This window comes from Athene noctua, chromosome 1, assembly GCF_965140245.1.
Source record: "Athene noctua chromosome 1, bAthNoc1.hap1.1, whole genome shotgun sequence".
NCBI classification, from domain to species: Eukaryota; Metazoa; Chordata; class Aves; order Strigiformes; family Strigidae; genus Athene; species Athene noctua.
In genome coordinates, this window is record NC_134037.1 from 199,783,310 (window position 1) to 199,802,908 (window position 19,599).

A 19,599-nucleotide genomic window follows, 5' to 3' on the forward strand; every position below is an offset into this window, starting at 1 on the left:
TTTAGAATGATTTGATACAGCACTTGGAAGCACCATAGGTTCCCTTATCCTAGACACTTTGCAGCATGCTTAGCAAATAACTTACTCTGCAATAAGCCTGGATGATCAACATTAAAAAATTGCTAGCTTTTTTTAAAAAAGCCTATTCATTAACTGGATGAAGAGTGGAAATAAGTGGAAGCACTTGGGGGAGGTGGGGGAAGCCTCTCCTAACAAGCCTTAGTACTTTCTGAGCTGCAAGACTAAATCCCTGTTTGCAATAAACAGCATTTACTAGTCCATTACCATTGATTCTGCATTGACTGTTAAATCATTTTTATATAAAAACATGCACAAAATTGTAAAATGGTGGTGTGTAAAAAAAGAGTTGAGCTTCCTGTTGTAGGCCCACTACAGTCATATTTCTTTGCTGCCACATCTCACCTCTTTATAACAAAGAGCTGCTGAAGGCCGTAATGGAGGTGCAGGCCGTAAGCAGCTCAGACTCCAAGGCTTGGGGGTTTTTGGAGGTTCCAGAGGTCCCCAATTTATCGTGGTGTGTGGAGTCCCATGATGTGATGGATGAGGGAGAGTGTGGTATGCAGGAGTCAGTGGTATTGGCTTGCTGTCTGAATGCTTGCTGGAGGGTGTTACTGGATGGGAAGGAAGCTGTCAAAGACAAAAAGGTGATGGGAAGGGAAAGAAAGCATATTATTCTAAGACATAATATCACATCAAGGATTGGTGAAATTATCTCACTCACTCTCTAGAGCTTCTGTTTATTACAGCTGGCCTTTGAAAAATTTTACAAATAATTATTTGGAAAAATGAAGCTTAAAGAAATTTTTATTGTCTACCACAGACAGAGCATGCACTAAAGAAAGAACAGCTATAAGCAGCCCTGCTCTCACTTCTCTCACCACTGAAGACCAAGCTAAATTTAGGCCCATTCATATCCAACAACTCAAATGCAGAACCCCAAAGAAAGTACTTCAGGAAAGTGTTTGTCCACAGTCTGTCAAGTACACCACCAATTAAAACCTACTGTTATAAAGATAGTTAAAAGACCATGATGTATTACTTGGTCAAAACAGAAACAGTAATGATAATGACTCGTCTTTTACCCATTAAACTATTACACCAAGAACTAGGCATTTTATTTTTTGTTCACACTGTTAAAAACAGAATGACCTTTTGACCCATTAAACTACAGTCATAACATTCAGTTCTTGTTATTAATAGCTAAAAGAAAACTTGTACATGGCGGCATGTTTGCCAGATACCCTAATTCTGCATACACTCTCATTCACTTCAGTCCAGAAGCTCTTTCTTACTGTGTGAGATGGCACAGAGTGAGGTTTAATGGTGGGATTCCCAGCAGTTGTGACTTTGGTTTGCTTCTGCAGGTGATCTACCCATTCATGCAAATCTTGTTGGTTGTTACAAGACACTAGTATCCTCTCAATCATATTTCCTAGGCAACAGAAAACAGAAGATGTAGAAAACGACAGAAGAACAACTTAGTCCATCACTCATTTCCTAAAACATTACATCCCCTAAGTACTAAGCAAAATTTTAACGTGTATTTTCAGCACAACAGCATCTCACTTTTCCAGGTTGTAACAGACACTTCCTCCATGTATTTGTTCCTGTGCCAAGCATAGGAGTTCCACCTTTTTCCCCACCTCTAACACTTAAACCTTTAATGACAAGAAATATATGTAGGACACCGGCTCATCTAGTAGTCTTATGTTTCTCCATCTTCCCCAGGAAAGACAGCATACAGCCTAAAATGTCATTCTTGAGTATGTAAGCTACAGTATATGAAAAGTTATAAAATACAGTTCATCAGTCTTTCAGAAAAAGGCACAAAGTTGGCCTGAATCTAATATTTTGCTGGGGCAAAAGTCACTTGGGAAAGCAATCTTAACCAAACATTACTTTAATTTCTGCAGCTAACTCAATTTTAACCCATCACACACCTGCATCTGAGGGCAGCTTCAGAGCCATTATCTCAGAAAAACATGCACCATCAACAGTTTTTGTTGATTCCTCACAGTATTGATGTGTGGTACTGTCTGTCACTTACAAGGGTCAAAATTACTTTACTTAAATTCAACCTGCTTAGAGGCAGAATTGATCCGGGAAATGAATGAAGGTATGAAGCTCCACCTGTGGACCATGCTCCCACTGTCCTTTAAACTGACCAAGGATATAAGGTACATGCCGAAACAAATGACTTAACAGACAGAAATTACCCAAAGCAAGCACAATGGCAACCATCATTAGCATTAGAGATGATAAAGGTCTCTCAGGAAAGAGGTGTACTGTTTATAGAAGAAAGCTCTTTCTTAAAGCTCTTAGAGAGTATCCAGAATTCCTTTTCTTCCAGTGAATAGCATATAATGAAGCAGTTTGAAGGATAAAGGAGTTTCTCCATAGCTACTGCCTCCATTCATTAAAATACAGAAATTTGGGGATAAATCCCCTGCAAAGACAGCTTGGTAACTGCTTAAGACAAGCAGTGAAAAGAAGCCTTCACATGAGGCTCTGGGTAGCTGCCTTATAAAATTTGTGTAATTACAGGATGGTTGAGGCTAGAAGAGACCTCTGCAGGTCAAGCACAAGCACCTTGAGCTAGTTGCCCAGGACTGTGGTCAGAAAGCATTTGAGTATCTCCAAGGATGAAGATTTCTCCAGGCAATCTATGCCAGTGCTTGGTCACCCTCAACATTTGGAAAATTTGTTCTCTCTGTTCAGACAGAACATTTGATATTTGAAATAGCATGTCCTGGAGCAAGTAGTAAATACAAATATTTATGGTCAATACCTGATATTTCAAATGCGTTTTTATGGTTTTCACTGTCTTCTAGTTTTGTGATAGTCATTCCTGTCATTGGCAGTTTTCCCTAAAAAAAAACCCAACCAACAGTAACACTGAAGTTAAATCCAAAACACACAAAAATACTACCAAGTAAAGAATGTATAAACTTCAAGCTCTGAATAAAGACACACACGCAGTAAATTGACAAAGATACACACACTGTTGGGTTTAAAAACATTTTAAAATCCACACAAACCGCTCATAATGGAAGTTTTTAATATGCCCAACTTCTGCAAATGACACCTGTGACTTCAGTGAGTTTATTTGATACCTATGCAGGCTATGAAATCTATACAAATACAATAGTGACAAATCTATACAAATACAATACTGAATATTATCAGGATGAAAGGCTCTACCAAAAATGCAACTTTTACAGTTCTTTAAGACAGATCCTGTATTCTCCTGCACAGAAACACTATTCAGCACATGCTGGCAAAAGTGCAAATATTATGTACTGTGGAATTTTGGCTCCAATGGAGGGAAAAGAAAAAAACCACCACTTTTTTTTTTTCTTTTATTTCTTTCCTAATGACTGCAGAATGCACAAAGGTTTCTTAGAAGCTTGGAAACTAAAAATCACTTGATATTCTGTATGCACAGAGCATGCTCAAGCCGAAGAGGCCAAAGAGAAAGGAAGAGCTTCCTCGCAACAGCTTCCCCACTGAAGGAAACCTGGTGGCATTATGCACTACAATGCAGCCTAAAATTCTCTCTTCTGTTTTTCCATGTTTGCTGGTTCATGAATAACACAGCATACAATCACAATGAAAGAGAAGTGCAAGAATTGCTGATATAGGTGGAAAGGAAATATGGGGAGCAAAGTCAGCAAAACACAGAGAAAATGTAACTGAACTTAGGAATCATTGATATTACCCTTCTTTCAAACAACTGTGAAGGCCTCCTGTGAAGTATGGTCTGTGCCCCTTGTTGATTTCAGTTTACCACTGCCAAAAGTCCTCCCTGTTAGTTCATGTGGCAGATATTACCACTATCAACCCGAAAATCTGAAGCCTGCTGCTAACTGGAATATGTAGAAATACAGGGAGGGTGTAGTGTAAGAATGCTGCCTCCAGTGGCATCATTTCCCTGGGAATGACTGATTGAGCTTCATCATCTTCTGTCCATATCCATCCCAGTTCTGAGACAACAACCTCAGAAGAAAAGTCTAGGCAGCCCACATTATGCAATCAAAGGCACAGCTCTGAGCCACTGTCACAGACACAAACAGTGATGAAATAATTTTACCTTACTATGAATATGTAGTCATTAAAATTTGAGAAGTTCTCAACGTTTGGAAAATCACATGATGGGTTATGAGAAAATTGTGTTTTGCATTCAACAGAGGGTTGGATGGCAAACACTAAGAAAGGGCTATGGCTATACCAAACAAAAGCTTAAGACAAATGCATAGAAAATTGCTTATTTAGTGAACAATGCTGTGCACCTGGGGGACAAGGTGGGAGGGAGGAAGAAGAAATATGAGTGATGTACAATAGGAGAGCAAAATAAAGCCTGACAGATCATTTAATTTCATATTGTATTTTAACACACTAAATTTCCAGTCAGTTGCCTCTGTAACCAGTATACAAGACTCTAACTTCATCAGAAATTCTGTCTGTGCCACTCCAAATACAGAGCTCATCTGCCTTTTCCAATCAATGTTGGGATAAAGCACTGGTCGAACATTCTCAAGAGCAGCACAAAGCGAAAAGAAACTTGACTGTCCACTTGAACCACCTAATGCAACCCTGTCTTACACAAATCTAGCTACTACTGTGGCAGGTAAGAATCCAAACGTGAATTTTGGAATTTGATTGTTCTTCTTAATTAAAAAAAGTTTGTGACTGGCTGTGGTTGATCACATTGGGACCTTAAATGACTAACCTTCAGCATTCCTTCATGGCAAGGAAATCACTGCTCAGGAAAATGGAACAAACTGCTCAAGAGCCTGATCTACAGAAGTACTTACAGCAGGCAAATCTCTGGCTCCTTTTAGAACTCTGTTGCATTTTTTTCCCTTGTTTTCTGTGTTTCACTGTGATGTCTGGAAACCACATAGCAATACCTGAACATTTATAAAGATTTCAGGAAGTCATGGACTGTTCATTTTCTTTAACTTCACCTCTCAGGGTCTTTGGAACTACATACCCAAAATGCAAGTGCTTCTGTGGAACTTATCCTAGAGCTACAGGGGAGCCAACCCAGTTGGCACTGATACTCCTGCATATAGCAGAGTCACTCTATTTCTGTAGTGGGGAAACAAGCACTTGGTAGAGAGCTCAAAGACTCTGTCTACCGGCAGTGAGAAGAGGATTTATGAAGTGAAACACCTGGTGCTAAGGACCGGAAGGCCACATTGCATGCATTTTGGGTGGTGTTACACTGGGCTGCATCTAGGCTGGGGCCAGGGACTGAATATCAGCCCATATACTTGATATGCTCCAGTAATTAGAGCAGATAAAGTGCACTTTGGGAGCATGCCTTCCAGTTCAGCTTCATCCAGACAGTATCTAGTCTGTGAGTGCCAAAATGATTCCTACACTGTGACTCAAAGATCAAAGATCATTAAACAGAAAAAAACAGAATATTAATTTCAAAAGTATATCTCCTGATTCAAACACTAATGTAGACGCGTCTAAAGGAACAGATGGTAACAGCCTACCACACCAATGAAGGCTTAAGAGTGCTGTGCAATTTTGACTGCTGCTTAAGTCTTACCAAACAACACTAACAAACCTGTTCAACAGCACTGTTTTCCTCTGTAGATCTAAAAAGCTACTCACAGTAGTAGCTAATGAGAGGAAGTAACAAGCTAAAAAAACCCCCCTTGCTGATAATCACAGCTGCAAAAAAATCAAACCCTGGGCTTCTAGCCCAGAATTTTATAAAACAGATGACCAGTTCATATTGCAGAAATTACCTTTTATCTTTATAAATGCATAAATTTAATAATCCTTCTGAGTTTCCTGTGAAATACCATTCGGAGAAAAACACACACGCCCACACACTTATACACATATGTACATGTATTACATTACCTGATAGATAAACCCACTCATTCTCGGGCTGGCAGACAACATTAGCAAAATGTTAGGGAAGAGAAGAAGATACCTTTCATTCTTTTCCTTAACAAAAAAAGAAAACAAAAAAGTAAATACAACATCACAAGCTCCCTCTCTGCTTTTTTCTGGTTTGTATTATTAAAAGCTACTAACATTACAACTCTATAACTACTCCACAAACATTTGCTCCTGGCGAAATTAACTCTCCATAGAATTACAGAAAAACAATCCAAACCAAAAACCTGAATTACTTGATTTTCTATATGAAAAGTGCTAGTAACACATGCCTATACTTCCTGGAGAGTACAGCCTAATATTTTAAAACAGCAATTTTACAGTCTGACCTTGTTTAATATGATAACAACTGTTCTGCCAATTTCAGCAAAATAAAACTTACACATTGGATATATTTCTTAATATAGTTTAGATGAATGCTGTTACAGTAATATCAAGACCGTGGTCTCTCAAATTGGGGAGATCAGATTTTTGAATGATGTTGGATTATGACCGGAAGTAGAAAAAGAATATAAAAGGAAAGTAATGTTTATATTTTCAACAAAAACACTCATTACTTTGTTCTGGTTTCAATTTGTTGGTTTCACTTATGATGTTGACCTTTATGTTTTTGTTTTGGGAGTATTTTTATGGAAGGAGAAGGTTTACTCAATTTACTGCTATAGACAAACAATGAAAGAGAGAAGCATTAAGGTATAATGTTTTCATTTTAATGATGAAAGAAGTATATCCATTGGCAAAGCCACCATCTCAGTTTCAAGCACCTCTGCAAACCAAGTTTTCATGTTATCTATTTTTCAATAAACACTTACAAATGTTTGAATCATTTTTGAAAAGACAAAACCAAACCCAACTGCTTTTGCACAAATGAAACTGTTCTGTATCTATTGAAAAAGCTGCAATGCTTGCAGAACCTTCTGAAAGTCCATTATATTTGATGTTTTAGCTTATGATGGTAGTGGGGGACTGTGTTGTGTTTTGGTTTTAATACTAGAAGAGACACGACTACAGAAGATGCACTATCTTTTTTTATTCAGGTTTATTTTTTATTTATTTTAACACCTAACAAATATCTGATAAAAAAATAACAGGTGATGAAATTTTAAATATTCAGTTGCATAAATACTTTTCTTTCTTTATATTTACTGACATCTTTGTTCTAAGGGTCCTCCCTTAGAACTGACTGAATGTGGTTGCAATTCAAAAGTCCCCACCAGGTTCAAAGGTTCATTGATGTTACAGGGGAACAATTTACAGTAAAAACATGTCAGTATTCCATATAACATTTCCTTTCCCATTAGCACTTACTTTTAAGATTATTTGGATTATTTCTGGTGGGACAACCCTCTCTTTGTGTGTTTTGCTTGTTTTGAAAAAAAATCACCCCAGATTTCTCAGTGTCACCTTCAACTTTCTAATGTCTCCTCTTTCTTACTGTATTTCTTCAAAACCACTTGGTCCTCAAGCTTGTATTTCCAAATTTACTACCTGAGCAAAGTGCCCAAAACAGCAAAGAAAAAGTGTGCCTCAGACACCTTACAACACAAAACATGCAAGTTTTTTATTTAAAAACACACAGTAATAACTGCTACACAAAATAATCTTGTAACATAACTACACATGAAAAATTCTGTTTAATTATGCACTTTGAAAATAATCTTGCAAAAACATCTTACAATGTTTATAACTGCTATATTTGGTTACATTCCAGTAAATTTTACAAATGAGACCATCTTTAAGGAAATTTATTTCAGGTTTTGTAATAAAAGCCTTAAATCAGTAGAAATATTTTAGTTTTGATGAGCATCTCTGAAGTACTGTTTACTTCTGATGTATAATGATTATAATTAATTTTTTATAATGATTATAATTAATTTCAAAATGAAAAGAAAGACCAACAGTGAAGATGAGAAGGACATTACCTCACTTCCAGCACATTGAATCATGACCTGGGACATGTAAATCACATTGCCAAGCGTTTTAATATCTTCTCCCTCCCAACAGCGGATAGCTTCTGTCAGTATTTGCAGTTCAAGTTCTTTCCGTTTCCGTACTTCTTGACATTGTGCCTAACAAACATAGGGAAAAATACCATCTCTATCAACTCGGAGCAGGTTAAGGGTAGAAGTACCGCTACAGTTGCATTTACTGTTGGGCTTGCAGTACACAGAAGACAGCACCTAACTTGAAGCATTTTCATTTAGATGATTATTACCAATATTTCTTGTAAAACTAGTTTTATTAACTTCAGTATTATTCCTTTTCCTTTCAATACACTGACTTCAATTACTGTTTCAAATTCATAATCATAGCACTGTTTCTCAAATTGCTCCATTCTTTACATTTTAAATTTTTGTACTTCCAAGCAAAAATGGCTAGGCTCAGAAGAGTAACACAGTTGTCACAAATACACATGACTATAAAACAAAGCATCTTTCTTTAGCAAAAAGAGTCACACCGACTGTGCAAACTATGAGTGTGTATAACCTTGTGTTCCTATTTTTGTTAAACGTCTCTAACCTGCTCTACTAGCTGTACTCCCATTAATTTGAATTTTCCTCAACAAGAATTGTTTCCTCTTGTTTGTAAAGCACCCAACAGAATGGGATCCCCAAACCTCTTCTGAACACAGATAAATCACTAAATTTCTGCTTTAAAAAATAGAAAATGCCAGGTTACTACCAGCACACACTCCTAAAAAAACCACAAAACATTAAGTTTACGGTAACTCAGACTGCATTAAGCATACACTTGTTGCAGCTGAGGTGTGGGTTTGCTTGGTAGGTCGGTTGGTTTGGTTTGTTTTTTAAAGACAGACAGCTCATCTGTTCAAATTAGGCTTCTGCTCCAACTGTTAGTAGAAGTTTCATATCTTCTGAACTTCACTAGCGCCTTCTCCTTCATCCTCTCCCCCAACTCCGACACCATTCCCCTAGAAGGAATGCACTTTAGAAAAAACTCAGAATATACACTCAATTATTGTAAAGCAGCCCTTCAGGACACTATTTATGCTAGCACCAGTAGAAAGGGAGACAAAGCACAAGCGAGAGGGCAGACCAAGAGGTGCAGAATACTTTGCATGACTCTTACATCAATAGTCTATTTTCTATAACTCCCCAGCAAATTACCATCCTTATCTCTGCCCACAGACAACACCAATTTTCAGGCTTTCAAAAACTGCTTATACATTTACAAAAAACTTCACTTTTTAAAAAAAAGCAATAGAGGGGGATGAAATTAGGAAACATTCTACTTAAAATATATCAGGTATTTTTTATTGCTCTTACAGAAAGATTTTTGAAGGCAGTCATGGATTTTTGAATATCTGGACGATCTGGATGATAATCCTAAAAACAGAGAAAACGTACATAAAAACTTTATTTTTAGTAAAATTAATTTTAAAAATTTAGAGGCTTAACTAAATACAAATAAACAATTTGTAAAATAGAAGTTGTAACCTATTTGCTCTCTTTTCATACCTTCTTTTCATACCTTCTTATTCTTATGTCAAACACTGGTGGTCTTGCTTGTAGTAGAAATGAAGTGTTACTTATAACATTCCTACCTATACTTAAAATAGAGCCAAGGAAGTTTTACAAGACCTAGTGGGTAAGAGATTTTTAAATTCTAATAGGAAAGTGTTTTTTAAAGAGTTCTATTTAGCATGTTAGCTTTGTCATAAACTAGATTCCTTACAGACTAGTATGTTCCATTGTCACTGACTGACAAACCAAATAGTGTGACAAGACAGGTCCGTATGCTTTCTATTTCTCTCCCTCCTTCATACTCCAAAAATCTAACCTACGAAATGCAAAGGCAGAAACAGTAGCTCCTCAAACACCTTCCCATACTGGAAAGATCATTTTTGGACAGTGTTCAGTAGAAGTCAAAGGGACTATTTTGGTGACGTGTTCAACACACTGAGGTCCTAAGATGAGAAGCAGCACTCCTACAAGATAAAGTAGCCTCAAGTAGTATGCAGTAGACACATTCAGTGTGAAGTCAACCAAAGACCCTGTAAGACTGTTCTAGGAGCGTAGACTAGCTTCTCTGACTAATTTTAAATGTTTAGCTTTTACAGGAAGTTTTATGCACTAAGTTTTAAATTATTCCAGCCCGTATTTTAGAAGGCTGACAAAGAGCAAAAAAAAAGTAATTTTGGGTCCCATCATGTTTGACATGTACCTTTAAAATAATTGTTGTCAAATCATCATTAAGCTGGAACATAAATGCTGATAAGATATACCTCCATGTGCCTTTCAAGCTCTTTGAGTAACGTGGGGTATTTATCCAGACGCATAAAAGGTTTGCTGAGGCCCGTGGTCAGTACAAGGATCCCAGGGCTGTTGGCACCTTTCACCTCCATGAATTCTCCTAGCTCCTCACTGTGTACACAAGATATTTAAGCAAATTAAGATCAAAATTACCGAAACAATTAAAATTACATTGGATTCTTCAGTCTCATCTGCAATGAATTCTGCCAGTAAAACAGCAGGCCAAATAAATCAAGAAGTAATTCAAGTACAACTTAAGTGCTGTGATCAGTTTCTGAATTAAATGAAATACAGAAACAAAGACATTTGCAAATTTGGGGCCTGTGCAGGGAGTAATAGACATAGGATCAAACCCATCTTTCTAGGCAATTGATGCTCAAATACAGCTCCTAAATGCTACCCCATCCAAGCAACAACTGCAGAATAAAGCCATTTGCACTTTATTTTATTACTCAGCTCCTTATTCTAGTAAAATGACATCTGACCTTAGAGCTGGTTAACACAAGTAATACACAAGCATAAATGAGTCAATGGCTTCATATTTAATCAAGCATTGGTATTTTTAAGGTGTCAGGCACTAATGGGAAGACACAGAATGTTTCATAACCTTTTTTCCTCCCACACTTACATGTTTACATCTCACACATCCAAGATACTATTGCAAAATGACCAAGCAATCAAACAGCTACACAAATGGTTGACCATAGTAGAAATAATTACTGCACGATCTATTCTCAACAAGACAGGGTTTCACTGAGGGTGCACTTACACCACACACTTGTTTTGACAGCAAAAATACTATAAGGAATCCATGCTCTCCCAGTATCATGAACTGCTACTGTCCCTGTCCAGATGTTTATTCATATTTGAACCATTTCCAAGAACTGGCCCAGCCCCTCATTTTGTTACATTAACTCTGTTAAAAAAAAGCAGCACATCCTGGGAATTTCAACTCACTCTGCTATCAGGGAAACTTAAAATAGCTACATCTTCTGCTTCCTTATAAAGCAGAGTCTTCAGAGGACAGTGGTGGAGGACAAGCTTTTCAAGAGTTTAAATGACCAGGAACAAAATGAGCCCTCACCATGGGGAAAGGAAGGTATGGCAGCACCTGGGCTATTTCCAGGCTTCAGAAAATGCAAGTTGCAGAAGAACATGGGATTCCAAAGACAAAATCTAAATAAAAGAAATTCAGAAAGCTGCTTATTAAAAAGATAACACCTTCTTGCATTCAAGATGTATCATTCTAGACATCTATAGATGGGGTTGCTCATATTTTGAGACCTTGTTATAGTAAATTAACTAGTTCTCAAAAAAACCCACAATAAAATAAACAGTATTCTCACGTGACAGTTGTGTAGATTTTAGTCTAAGACAACCCAGAAGTCCTTACTTTCTACTGATCAATAGCATTACACACCCATAAGTCAGAATAACTACTTAAAAATTTCTTTCCCTCCCTGGTTATTGGCATAGTCTCATTTTTCAAACAAAGCCTTAGCCAGCTACCGGATTCAGTACTTTTAGAAAGTTTAAAAACAGTGTCCAACATCAAACAGCAATAAAGGAGGAACACTTGTACATTATGGCCATATTAACAAAAAGGGAAGGGCAAGGATCTCCAAACATTGGGAGAAGTGTTTCCATGCAGAAGTGAAAGCAAATCTTGACCTGCTCGATTTCGCTATGAAAAAAACACTGAATAGGACACTGCCATAATACACATGGCTCAATTATCAGTGAGTCATGCTATATAAAAGCATTATATAGATTAAGACAAAACAGACCTCCCTACCTCCCCCAAGATATGCACATACTCCTTCCCATTTCAGAACAAGTGACACTTTGCTTATTAACACAATTTGTCTAAACAGATGAAGAGAGCAGAACAAGAACATGAAGCACAACCTTCCCAACCTAACTTAAGTGCTTCACCCATCCTCCCACCCAGATCTCTCTTCTGGTTGCTAAATCTTCCCCAAGTTCACAGAAGAGAAGGTACTTTCCCATACAGTTTGCTCCAATGTTTACTTGTCTTCAGATTAGTTCATTGGTATTTACTTACACTACCTTGCTTGTATACAACCAGCACCATTTCTGAACTGTAGGGTCCAACACAACCTTACACCACCTCTGAGAGCACTCCACCCCCATTCTAATTAGGTCCAGGCACTCCTCAGTATGTACATGTGCAATTTCTGCTGTACTGAGAGTCAAGAAAGGGGGTGAGGTGATTTCCCAGCACCTGCTTTGCATTTTGAAGATGCAAAGAAAGGGCTGGGCACACTTGAGAATGCCCACAGCTGCCCCAGGCAGACCCTGTTACATCCCTCTCAAGCAACATGCATCAACAGCACCAGACCTCCTAAAAATCAGTTAGTGACATGATCAGGTTTCAGCCAAAATTAAAACCCACTGAAAAACCTCCTACAGTACCCTGCATTTAAAAAAAAAAAAAAAAAAAAAAAAAGCAACACAGATAAACCTGAGTATTTTTCTAGCTTAAATTTAGATTCAAGAAATAAAGCTGGCCAGCTGAATACCTAGATCCTGAAGATCTACCTTGCCTTACCCTTTCTTATTCACAGCCATTACTCAGCATAAAAACCACGCCAACTTCAGAACTTGACAACTGATTCTGGTGGCACCCTAAACAAGACTAAGGATTTTGACTCATGTTTTGGTTGAACAAGTAGCTAGTAGCTATTTGTTCATCGAGGATTCAGGCTAATTCATGGAAACATTAAGCTGCATGGCTACAGTGTGGTAGCACATCCTCTACTCCTGACTCAGCTGAAAGGGAAGAAGCTGTTTCCAGCAAGGTGATGAAGCAAACAAATGAAGGTACAGCACACAACCAGTTTCCACAGGAATCTTTTTCAAAGTTCACCTGTGAAAGCCCTTCTGTCAGAAGGCACTCAGTGGTTTTAAATTTCAATTCACTGTGTATATGACACTGATCATGTGCACACCACTGCTTTTTTTTTATTTTATTCATCAATTCTCTCTGTAAGCGTGCACACACACACCCCCACCCCCCACGTCAGCATCAGGAAGTTAGTTTACATATGGTACTTGATAAGTATCTTCATCTATTTAATTTTTAAAAAGACACTTGCTACAAGAACCAACAAGTAACTGTTTAAACTCATTCTTTGCATTTTGTTTGCTTCAGCCAGACACACAGTCCCTGCTGTCTAACTTTATCAACTATTCACATTATCTGCTATTCTTCCCCATTTCAGGCAGCACAATCCACACACGTACCCATGCAGCTTCTCTTTTCTCCCCACCACAGCAGTATGTTCTACAGGACATGCCAATTGCAAATACTAAAGGCCATTCAATTTAACATTGTTCTGAACAATGCTCATTTTTGCCTTCAGATTGTAAGGAGACAAAACCCCCCATTCCTAATTACTTTGGCCATCTCCATGCTGCTGGGTGCATACAAGTGCATTATAGAAGTGGTATTCGGTGACCTATCCATGAACATAATGCTTATGCTTCCCCCCCCCCCCCTTTATTTTTTAATTTAATGCCTCTACAGTAGGAACAACATTGGTTACCATTTCACCCACATTCACATTTCTAATTGTCATTATCGCTGTTCCATTTCTTCCCGACTTCAGCATTATGGAATAGATGCACAAGAGAACAGAAGAAAAAAACCTCACTGTAGCCTGAATTAAAATCGACTGCTTGAAAACCTAAAATAAAAACCTAGGTATTATCTTGTTTTCGCCGTCTACTCTGCAATGCCTTTAAACACACTGTGGTTACACAATGTTGCAGCAGGTTCGAGGCCATTCCCTGCTCCTTGACATAAGATACTCCATTGTTTATCACCACCTTTTTACTTAATCACAGTATAGGAACCTACAGAGCAAGTTTAAACCTCAGCTCAGTTGAAATGTACACAAAGTCCTGAAAAACACGCTGAGCAATGGCATCATCAGGAAGCCTTTTACATGGAGCAGTGTTAATAGGTGTAATTAAAACTGAATGACGTCGTTTTCCTCCCAACACTCCCAAGAGTACAGTGTTTTCTTTCATACACTTCTGTGCTTCCCTCTCATAAGTTTTGACATGTCAGTTTGTTCAAACTCTAGTATGAACACACACGCACTCTTAATACAATAATACCCAAAATTTTATGTGAGCAGTTCCATTGTGCAGACCCTGTTAGTAGTCTACTCACACTAAATCAACCTGCTACATCTGCAGCTTCATGGACCTAAAATATCTGGCAAAATGGACATGACCTTAGCTCAAACCCTAAAGTGAGCATCCTTCATTTATTCACAAAGGACAAATACAATACAGACCATAACGGAAAGGTTTACTTTCAATAAAATATGGGTGGGTTAAAATACTGTTTAAATATAACAACAGTTCACAACTAGGTTTTAATTAATAGCAGCTTAAAAGTCAGTGTCATTAGCTTAAGATTGCAGCTGCTTTGCCAAAGACAATGGCTCTTTTATGTCACTATTTCAATTGATGCCTGCAAGTACCACATTCTCCTAGTCAGTATACACTAAATAAAACTCCGACCCACAGCTAAGTAGAATGTTTTTAAAAAAGGTACCATTTAGCTGAACAGGAAAAACTTCTGAATGGTGAAATCATCAACTTAGTCACAACTGCCTAAATAAGTAGCTTTTCAGAAAGGAGCAGCTGAGAGTCAAATTCACTATTTGCATCATTTTACCGAATAAAATGCAAAGAAACACACAGAAGTGCCATGCTTCATGCATCCTGAAATCTCGAGCTGAAGAGTTCTTCCCACTCCAGACTAGATAGTTCCCAACTTGAGATATTTTAAAGGTCACCATGAAAAGTCGCTTTAAGCCCTATTAATATATTCCAATCTTTCTTAGTACAGCTGCCTCAAAAGCTGCAAATCAGACTGGCGAGAGTGAAGAAGACAAGTTCAGATGTGTCTACAATAACAGAAGGGGGGGGGGAGCACCATTTAAACTCGAGGAAAGCACATCCAGGAACTAAAATGTATATGTTTAAAATCACAACTTACACTTCTGAAGTAGGTCTCTGTTTGTAATAGATGGAGCACGAGCTATCACTGCTGAGGGGTCTGAGGACTGCACACAGGCACCGCATTTTGAGAGCGTTGTGGCACAGCTTGGCTCAGCAACCCCTCAACTGCAGCTTTTAATTTCCTAGTGCTAAACTTCCCAGTCAAGCTCCTCTCCCGGGGACTGTTGCTTGGTGTATGACATCAGCCCGCACACTTGCAGGCTCAGGGATGCACCAAAGTGGGGGAGGCACAAAGAGTTTTCTGACTCAAGCTGATCTGTATTCCATGCTCCAGTTACTCGAAGTAATTGTGATGTTCCAGTTCCACAAATTTTATCCAGACTGGTAGGTGTGTGATGCAAGTGTAGAATATGCTAAGAGAACAGAATAATCTAGCAAAATTAACGTTTGAACAAGCAAAGATTTCGTGAGTAGCTTTCTTACAGCAAGAACTGGCTGAACACTTGCCACTTTGCAATATTAAAAAAAAAAAGTAGACATGTATTACTAATTTTTGGCTGCCTTTTCATCAAATTAAATTTTCTTTTGGAAACATTTTTCTTCCATTTTGTTTTAAAATAAACATGTTTAAACAAAGCTTAACCACCCCCCGTAATTACATAATTAATGTTGATGACATTAGAACTGTACTCTCCATATTTCTTCAGAAGAGTTTTACGTCCACTAATTAGTGGGGCCTGTTAGACTTTATCATTATAATATCCACCCTTCAGTGAGTTCTATTCCTCTACTCATTTGGGATACAGTCCACAAAGACCCAGTCCTAGCTTTTGCCTCCTCTTTTTGTTTGCTGGAGTTTTCCTTTGCACTGAACTTTGTGTCTTGTGATCTTCCCCAGGTATAACATCTCATGTTCCTGGGACTCTATACTCCACTGCAATTATCCAACTGGATTTTTTAATTTATTTGAGGGTAACTCATTCTTCCATGCCTTAGGTTGCTCATCCTGTTTCCTCTCTTGGAAAGCAAGCATATGTCTATGATCAGAAGCACACACAGCAACCATTGCTACTTTGACTAAGCACTATGTGCTCAAGGCACTCCTGCTCTCACCAGCTAGCAAAATTCTCACCAAAACCACACCACATTATGGTATTGGACCACCTACCCTTGGATTTAAACTGGGATTTCTCAAGAAAAATTAAGGGATATTAGAAACTGAAACCAATACAGTCAAAGAGGTATGGCTGTTATGGAATAAAGTAAATAAAATAGGGATCACGTACAGTGGCATTATAGACACAATGAGAAGGGAACAAGGAGAACAAGCTAAGAGGTAGTGGTGGAAACATGCAAAACACTGATCTCTGTAAGAACCACCACCCAGCTGTACCTGGAGAACTCCACCCCTTCAGCTCTAGCCAGTGGCTTAAGACAATTACAAAACATGATGACACACTTAAGGAAAAAATGACTTAATTTTTAAAACTTCTTGATTCATTATGAACAAAGAATTCTGGAAAAAATATGCACTGGCTCTGAAACAACTCCTCAGACAAAAAGTTTTTACCAGATTTCAAGAATATAAAATTGGAAAAATTCTGAGTACCAACTCTATTATCTGGATAAAACGTACAGTGCCACATCTAGAGCCAAAAAGAGAATCTGTTGTCAAATTTAATAGAAAGATTTTGTTTCTGTTGTGATTATCAGAGGCAAATACAACCTCAGAAACGTGCTCCTCTGAAACCTGAACTCCAATATGGGCTATATTAGGTTTTATTCCCATCTTTGCAAATTAACATACACTCATGTCTCTAATGATACGCATTTCAATAGTTTGGCTATTAATAATTAAGGAAATTAAAGGTGTTTGCAACTTTGAAGATTTGAACATGAAAAAAAAAAAAATTTAAGTAATACAATTAACCCCCTTCACCCCCAACTGTGTATTTATATAAACACTCAAATATATGAACATATATATGCACACACCCCCTTATTTTGTCCTAATTGAACAAAAGCCTCCAATGTTGCTGTTACATATGATCAAGAAGCAAATGACAAAAGAAAGAGGAAACACAGGCTGGCATTCATACTGAATGGCATTTAAAAGAAAGAAACAGTCACATTACAACTGAATGCCTCTTTTAAACCTCCAGCCCCATCCCAAGTACTGCTATTTAGAATCAACTTCACAAAAATGCTATTCAAAAAAGAAACTTTTCACTAGAAGTCCAAAATAATTCTGAGAAAGTTAATACCATCAGGTGTTATCTATACATATGCATATACATCCAGAGTCTGTATCAGGTGTCAACGACATTTTAACTGCTATTACAAACACTGCTCAAAGAGCATGCCCGATACATATGAGGGTTTTATATGTCATTTTCTGAAGTGTAATAGTCCATCAAACCAGATGACTGCTTACAATTTTGGTGTTACAGTGATCCAACTGGTTAAGGAAACAGTATAGTTAATGCTTCAAAATGATAGCCAATTTCATTTAAGTTGTTTTTAGTCAGTGACAGTAAAAACACAACAATAAAACTATTTTATAAAATCAAGAAAAATCAAATTAAAGGTTTCTTAAGTTTCCCCTAGAGCAATTTGCTAGATTTTTTTGTTTCATTTTTGTTGGTATGGTTCCCACCAAAAGCAACTGAACTTAATCAACAACAGAGAATACTGATTTTGCTATATGAGAATCTGACAAAATTATCTACTAGGGTTTTTTTGTAGAAAAGCTTTCAGAAGCACAGTTATGCACATGTATTCCATTTATGAAGTGCACAGAGTTCACAGCAAGAAATAATCCGCTCTAGACAGTTAAGAATTTATGTTCCAAATCAAACCACTCCAGACTGTTCCTTTTTCCTCTCTCTAAAACACTACTGAATAGCACAGCTGTTACAAACATGACATTCAAATCCAAGAATTCAGGAAACATCTACTTCTCTGCCATATTTTTGCTAGTATTAACACACAAAATGCTTTTGGGCCCTCTGCTAAAAACGTACTGCAAAAACTGCCAACAAATCATAACGGTCTTAAACCTCGGTCTTTTGACATCTCTGAAAAATTCCAGTCCAATACTAATCTAGTATTCACTGCAGCATAGTCGCTTCATTATTATTACATTACAATCATGACTATCGTCAAAACTCACAGTAATTTTTTCATTAAGGTTTGCTAGGGATGCTTTTACACATTAAAAACATCTCAACTAAACAGACAAGGAGATAGTTCTGAGTATTTTCCTTTTCTTCATGTCTTCAATCAGTTGCCATTCTAGGCAGAAAAGTCTCTTTCCCCCTACTTTTAAAGCAATGTAATTAAAAGCTTTCTGGCCTTCTGAGAGGAAAAGATTCAGAACTGCTTAAAGCCACCTCCTGATTTCTTCATGGCAGCTATCTCAAACAGAATTTTTAGTCAAGCCACTTGCTACCTACAGCAATGGTGTTCAACAAAACTGAAGGGCTCAGAATAATAAAATAGGGGTAATTAAAAAAAAAACAGGATTCACTTATGTTGACTCATGCCTGGCAACACAATAGCATTAAACAGAAAGTCATTTATCACAGCTTTCCTCTCCTTGAGCTATCTCTTATGAACAATACAAGTGCTCTGAACCTACTTCCACATCCAAATTACTTAACTGCTCTACGATACTTATATTGACTCCACCAGGATTTGGTATCAAGCTGACTTTACAGACCAGAAGCTGAATTTTTCTTAAGACAACCTATGCACAAAGCAACAGAAAGGAGAAGAAACGCTTCTCTCCATTTGCAAAAGAGCTTTCCTCCCTTACTTTTCTATCACGGTTTCTCAGACATGTATTCCCTGTGCTTTCCAAGAGTTCTCAAAGGTAGGATAATCCTTTACAAATATCCCCAAATCTTAGGAAATGTAGATGATCACTTTGCTAACACTTGTCATATTCCATCTACAGATTAAACCCCAGACCTCTGTATGGAAAGAGCATAAAGGCACAAACAAACAAACAAATCTAAGCCTAAGAGTACTAAAAACCTCACAGGCTTGGATCACCTTTTTCACCTTTACCTTTTCATCCGGGAGTTTTAAAGGTATTTTTGTCTTGTTTCATTTTAATCCATCATTGCTTCTGAGAAAAAACACACCTTCCCTCTGCCTACATTGCAATATGAATTTGCAGTCTGATTTCTCAAAGTGGGGTTGGGAACATAGTTACATGTCTTACTAATGTAAGTGATAATTCATAGTATTTGGTAGCTAGAAGGTTTTTCATTTATACTATTATGAGTAAAGCTCTGAAATGTGCCATAGTGTTGCTGTTAAAACAAAACTTCTTGGAAGAAGCTAATGCTATAAAAAGCAAAGCAATTATGCTCCT

General features: G+C 37.6%; 1 protein-coding gene across 9 annotated transcripts in view; it reads right to left on the bottom strand.

The window, feature by feature from the left end:
• ARHGEF7 (Rho guanine nucleotide exchange factor 7) overlaps window positions 1-19,599 on the bottom strand; it is a 127,321-nt gene that overhangs the window by 23,316 nt on the left and 84,406 nt on the right. For all 9 annotated transcript variants that reach the window (XM_074910193.1, XM_074910176.1, XM_074910184.1 and 6 more), the window contains 7 exons: window positions 10,190-10,328; window positions 9,231-9,290; window positions 7,866-8,012; window positions 5,905-5,991; window positions 2,810-2,888; window positions 1,314-1,453; window positions 424-648 (listed from right to left, as the gene is read on the bottom strand). In XM_074910193.1, coding sequence (XP_074766294.1) covers window positions 424-648; window positions 1,314-1,453; window positions 2,810-2,888; window positions 5,905-5,991; window positions 7,866-8,012; window positions 9,231-9,290; window positions 10,190-10,328 — 877 coding nt within the window. The remainder of the gene's footprint in view (window positions 1-423; window positions 649-1,313; window positions 1,454-2,809; window positions 2,889-5,904; window positions 5,992-7,865; window positions 8,013-9,230; window positions 9,291-10,189; window positions 10,329-19,599) is intronic.